A 6,551-nucleotide genomic window follows, 5' to 3' on the forward strand; every position below is an offset into this window, starting at 1 on the left:
AGGCAAGAACACTGGAGTGGGTTGCCATTTCCTTCTCCAATGCATGAAAGTAAAAAGGGAAAGTGAAGCCACTCAGTCGTGTCCGACCCTCAGCGACCCCATGGACTGCAGCTCCTCCGTCCATGGGATTTTCCAAGATGACACTACTATAAGGTAAAGCAGAGGAGTCACTGCTATAAAGTTCAGGATAAGGGAGCAGGGTGTGATCGCACAGACTTCTGGAATACAGACAATATTCTATCTTGACCCAAGTATTAGTTATATGGATACTGTTTTTACATATAATGTAGCTTTGTTTTATGAACTTTTCTGTATACTATGTTCATAATTTTTTTTAAAGATATAAGATTATGGGACTTCCCTGGTAAGACTCCATGCTCCCGACGCAGGGGGCCTGGGATCAATCTCTGGTCAGGGAAGAGATTCAATGTGCTGCAACTAAGAGTTCGCACGCCACAACTAAAGATCCTACTTGCCCCAACTAAGACCTGGCACAGTCAAATAAATAAATAATTTTTTAATAGGGTATAAGATTGTTAGTTAGAAGGAAACATGCTAGGATGGAGACAGATTAGAATTTATTGTTGTAAAGATGGCCCTTGAAGCTATGTAAGTGAGGTCCTTCATTGTACACTGAATAGTTTTTAAAAACATAAAAATCTTGGATTCTCAGAGGAATACAAACACACAGAATTGAAAACAACTTCAACAAGCAAAGAGTCAAAAGTGGATGGTGCTAGGAAAGCCAAGAGAGGAAAAAAGCTAAGAGGACAAAGGGGTCAATAATGACATATGAGATAAGCTCCAGCCAGTTAAGTATCGAAAAAATAGCAATGAACCAGCAATTAGGATTCACTTATGAGACATTTGAGGCTAACATACTCCTATTAACAGTAAAAAAAATAATAATAATAAATTTAATAGTAAAATTTTATGCATTCCTTTTGTTTTTTAAAACTGGTGAAATACGTGTTATATTTCATTTTAAACAAAGCATGCAGCATACCGTTCTTCATTTTAATTAGCATTTAAGAATCAACAAAAGGAGTAATCAAATCTTGCTATTTTGTGACTAAGATGTACAGAAATGTGACAAAATTTTATAATTTTCATGATATAAAAGGACTAAAACTAGAATTGCATATGATAGCATGACTTAAATAGCTGATTACAGATATCTTATGCAGTTGGTTCTTGTCTGAAGTTTTTCTTTGAAAGTGAAAGTCACTCAGCCATGTCCAACTGTTTGCGACCCCATCAAATTCTCCAGAGAATACTGGAGTGGGTAGACTTTCCCTTCTCTGGGGGATCTTCTCAACCCAGGGATTGAACCCCGGTCTTGTGCACTGCAGGTGGATTCTTTACCAGCTGATCCACAGGGGAAGCCCAAGAATACTAGGGTGGGTAACCTATCCTTTCTCCAGAGGATCTTCCCGACCCAGCAATTGAACCAGGGTCTCCTGCACTGCAGGCAAATTCTTTACCAACTGAGCTAACAGGGAAGCCCTAAAGTTTTTGTGGATATGCAATAATTTCTGGGGAATACTATCAACAGAACATAAAGGATACTGTTTTATAAACTTCTGCAAATCATAATGTGTTATGATTACTTTTGACCCAGATCTTAAATTGAAATTTACAGACTAAAACGCATTTCAGGTGGGAAGAAAATTCTAGATGTTCCAGCCAAAACTGTATTATGGGTTGGAATAGAATGTAATAACACATTTTTAAAAATAAGACTTTTAAACATAATACTTTGCCCATAATGCAAATAATATAAATCAAATGTATTTATATTATACAGTAGTTCATAACTGACAAAACACTTATTTTCAAAGTTTTGAATTTTCTTTCAAAGATAGCTTTGACAATAAGGAAATACGATACAGGTAACAAAAGGAAAAATAGATAAGTTGGACCTCAAAAATAAAAACTTTTGTGTATCAGAGGACATTAACAACAAAACAAAAAGATAGCCCACAGAATGAGAGGAAATACCTTGAAAAATATTTGCATATACTGATATGGATTGACCTTGAGAATATATAAGAAACTTCCATAACTCAACAACAATCCATTTAAAAATCAGGCAAAGTACTGAACCTACCATTTCCCTAAAGAAGACATAATGGCAAATAAGCACATGAAAAGATGGTCAACATTATTAATCACTGGTGGTGGTTTAGTTGCTAGGTCGTATCCCAGTCTTGCAACCCCACAGACTGTAACCCACCAGGCTATTCTGTCCATGGGATTTTCCAGGCAAGAATACTGGAGTGGGTTGCCATCTCCTTCTCCAGGGGATCTTCCAGACCCAGGAATTGAACCTGGGTCTCCTGCATTGCAGGCAGATTCTTTACCAACTGAGCTACGAGGGAAGACCTTTATTAATCACTAGGGAAATGCAAATCAAAAGCACAATGAGATACCACTTCATACTCATTAGGATGACTACTTAAAAAAAAAAAAGGACAACACAGAGAATTAACAAGTATTGGTGAGAATGTGGAAAAACTAGTCCCCTGTGAATTGCTGGTAAGAATGTAAAATGCTGCAGCTGCTATGGAAAACAGTATAACAATTCCTCAAAAAATTAAACACAGAATTACCACATGATTCAGCAATTTCACTTCTGGGTATATACCCCCTACAAATGAAAACATGGGCTCAAATAGTCATTTGTACACTCATACTCATAGCAGCATTACTCACAACAGCCAAAAGGCAGAAGCAATCTAAATGTTCATCAATGAATTAACAGATAAACAAAAAGTAGTATGCACACACAACGGAGTATTATTCAGCCATAAAAAAGGAAGCAAATTCTGATACAACATTACAACATGAATGAACCTTGAGGACATTACCCTTAGTAAAAAAAAACCAGTCACAGAAAAACAAATACTCTATGATTTTACTTACATGAGATTAATTAGAGGAGTCAAATTCAGAGACAGAAAGCACAAGGGTGGTTTCCAGGGGTTGAGGGAAGAAGGGAATGGGGAGTTGTTGAATAGGCACAAAGTTTCAGTTTTACAAGGTGAAGAGTTTTGGAAATTGGTTACACAACAATGAGAATGTACTTAATGAAACAGGCTGTATACATTAAAATTGTAAATTTTACTGAAGTATTTTTTATTGCAATTTAAAAAACTGGACTTGGAAAGAAGTGTTGAATACAGAAACACAGTCATTAGGATGAAGACATAAGTCACTATCCAGGTGCAGAGGAAAGGGGAAATAACTGCATTATTACTACATTTACTTTACTATTTTGATATGGTACCTGGATTTCAAGCTCAGCAATGTGCTGCTGTAGTTCAGCAACAGCTGCTATGCTATCTGCTTCCCGGAGTCTCACAGCCATCACTTCTTCCTTGTTCTAGAGTGGTAAACAAAACAAATCAAAAATAAACCACACAATAAACCAAACCATTAATAAAATACAAACACTGTACCTTGCCTCAAATTTAGAAAGTAACAAATAGACCCCTGATTAAATCAGAGGGGAAAAAAGTGCCATTATAACTAACACAACATTGTAAATCAACTATACTCCAATAAAAAAATCTTTTTAAATGCCATTATATCTTGAACTTGGTATAAAATGAAGAATAAATATACAGAACAGCATTCCATATTTAAGAGCACTTGTATATAAATATTGCTCAAACTTTTAAATTAAAAGTTAACTTAATTAAAACTATTAAAATTACTGTTGACTGTGAAAAATTAATTTTTTATCCAAGAACAATTATTGAGAACTTTCAAATATGTAACTAGGGCAATAGATTGATAGGGAATATAGACACTGTATATTAGCTAGATAATATTTTTAAAATTACATTTTGAGGCAATGAATGTTAATGAATATTTACTTTATACTAAAAAGGAGATAATAGAAGAGAAAGATGGGATATACAAAAATATATAATATTGAGGAAATATTAACTTCAGTTGAAATTTAGCAATCAGTATCAAAAATGTGCAGCATGGTGACCATAGGAGAAATTAAGCACCTGACAGTAATATCAAAATTTTTTAAAATTTCAAACCTAGTAAAAATATAATTAAACTTTTAAATAAAAATATATTCATTCTTTTATCTTTTTAGATATGATCCTGGTACTTCTTTCAAGCAAATATTGCTTTAAATATTTTTGCCACGTTGTACATGGCCACTAAGTATAGTTTCTGCACCCAGTTAATGACCAGCTCTCAAGCAAGTGTGTGTGTGCGTGTACAAATATGTTTGTATGTATATTTACAATATATTTTAAATCTAGATTGAAATAGAAGATGTACAGTATGTAACAGTTAAGACATGTAACACTCATTATTATAAATTCTATTTAGTCAATATACTCTCACAGAATGCTTTCCTTAATTTTTGCCAAATCTTGTGTCCATAAGTCATCTACCACTGAAAATGAGGAAAAAGTAAAGTGTTGATGTGAACTCTGGCTAATTTTTGTTCATGTTATTTATTCTGATAATAGAGTTATTATCACTCTGATAACAGTGATCAAATATTGGAAGATAATTTCCTCAATATTACTGTGTTATTCATAATGTTAAGACTAAAGACACAACACATTTTTAAGCTTTAACAGTCTAGAGAAGGACACAAAAATTTTCTTTAAAGGGCCAGATAGTAAATAATTTCAGACTATGGGTCATACAGGCTATCACAACTACTCTGTCGGCCCCTGGAGTGTGAAAGTGGTCACAGACGATATACAAATGAATAGGAAATAAATGAATATATTTCAATATACAAATGAATGTATTCCAATAAAACTTTATTTACAGAAACAGGCAAACAGATAGATTTGGAACATGGGCTATAGTTTGCCAACTTCTGGTCTAGATAATTAACAAAACAGTAAGTCAAGCTTTGATTTGTAGTTTGCCAATTCATGTGGTATTACTACTCCCATCATGGCTCCTTTCAACTTGACATAACATTAGTGAATATTAGTGAAGATAACATCAGTGGCACACCATGGTATGTCTACAATACAGATATAGTTAAGCATAAATAATCTGAAATGCACAGATAATAGTAAAATGTAAAAATTAGGAAATCATGAAGTTTGAGTATTTACTATCATTATTTTATCATAATTTGTTAATTACATTAAATAATTTAATTTTTAATATGGCTGTTTAACAATTATGTCACAAAATTCCTGAAAATTTAACAATTGGTTCTTGCAAGCCTTTACCAGCTAGTTCCAATACACCATTGTGTCTATGTTTAATAAAACTCAAATCTCTGTCACTCCCTTATTTTAAACACTTTAATAGTACTCCACAGATCTTGAGATAACAGGTTCTTTTACTGGTGTCCAGGATTCCCCATGATTTGGCTTCCCTATCTACTGCTCTAGCTTCATATATTACCAGTATTCCTTATCACACACTCCCCTCCAACTTGAATGAACTTTTAGTTCAAGCAAACAACCTTCTCTGTTTTGCTCTTCACATGTGCTGTTCCCTTCGCCTAGTGAACTCTCTGTTGCCTTTCGTCAACTGACTCCTACACATCCTTAAGGTCTCAGCTGAATCATTCCTTAGTGAGCTTTGCTTGAACCATAAATCTAACACTAAACTCACATTACAGGATACAATGTACCACCTCAATCATAGCACCACTCATACTGCATTGTAATGGTGTGTCTGTCTGTATCCTTTGCTAAGACAGAGCCCCTTGAGGACAAAGATCTCTTTCCAACAGCCAGCACCACCTTGCAACCACTGAGTGCGCCACTTAAAAAGCCTCATCCTTTAGCTTTAGCTAACCCTGAGATGACAGTAGCCTCAGATGAGATCAGATCAGATCAGTCGCTCAGTCGTGTCCAACTCTTTGCGACCCCATGAATCGCAGCACGCCAGGCCTCCCTGTCCATCACCAACTCCCGGAGTTCACTGAGACTCACGTCCATTGAGTCAGTGATGCCATCCAGCCATCTCATCCTCTGTCGTCCCCTTCTCCTCCTGTCCCCAATCCCTCCCAGCATCAGAGTCTTTTCCAATGAGTCAACTCTTCACATGAGGTGGCCAAAGTACTGGAGTTTCAGCTTCAGCATCATTTGGAAGTTCTTCCTTCCAAAGAAATCCCAGGGCTGATCTCCTTCAGAATGGACTGGTTGGATCTCCTTGCAGTCCAAGGGACTCTCAAGAGTCTTCTCCAACACCACAGTTTATAAGCATCAATTCTTCGGCGCTCAGCCTTCTTCACAGTCCAACTCTCACATCCATACATGACCACAGAAAAAACCATAGCCTTGACTAGACGAACCTTTGTTGGCAAAGTAATGTCTCTGCTTTTGAATATGCTATCTAGGTTGGTCATAACTTTCCTTCCAAGGAGTAAGCGTCTTTTAATTTCATGGCTGCAGTCCCAGAAAAACAAAGTCTGACACTGTTTCCACTGTTTCCCCATCTATTTCCCATGAAGTGATGGGACCGGATGCCATGATCTTCATTTTCTGAATGTTGAGCTTTAAGCCAACTTTTTTCACTCTCCACTTTCACTTTCATCA

The 6,551-nt window shown here is 35.9% G+C and overlaps 1 protein-coding gene across 1 annotated transcript in view; it reads right to left on the minus strand.

The window, feature by feature from the left end:
* The window catches only part of EVI5 (ecotropic viral integration site 5), a 240,473-nt gene that overhangs the window by 63,028 nt on the left and 170,894 nt on the right, over positions 1 to 6,551 (minus strand). Inside the window, exon 18 of the mRNA XM_010860451.1 lies at positions 3,290 to 3,385. Within this exon, the coding sequence (XP_010858753.1) occupies positions 3,290 to 3,385 (96 nt within the window). The remainder of the gene's footprint in view (positions 1 to 3,289; positions 3,386 to 6,551) is intronic.

This window comes from Bison bison, unplaced genomic scaffold (genome assembly GCF_000754665.1).
Source record: "Bison bison bison isolate TAMUID 2011002044 unplaced genomic scaffold, Bison_UMD1.0 scf7180017864466, whole genome shotgun sequence".
Lineage (NCBI taxonomy): Eukaryota > Metazoa > Chordata > Mammalia > Artiodactyla > Bovidae > Bison > Bison bison.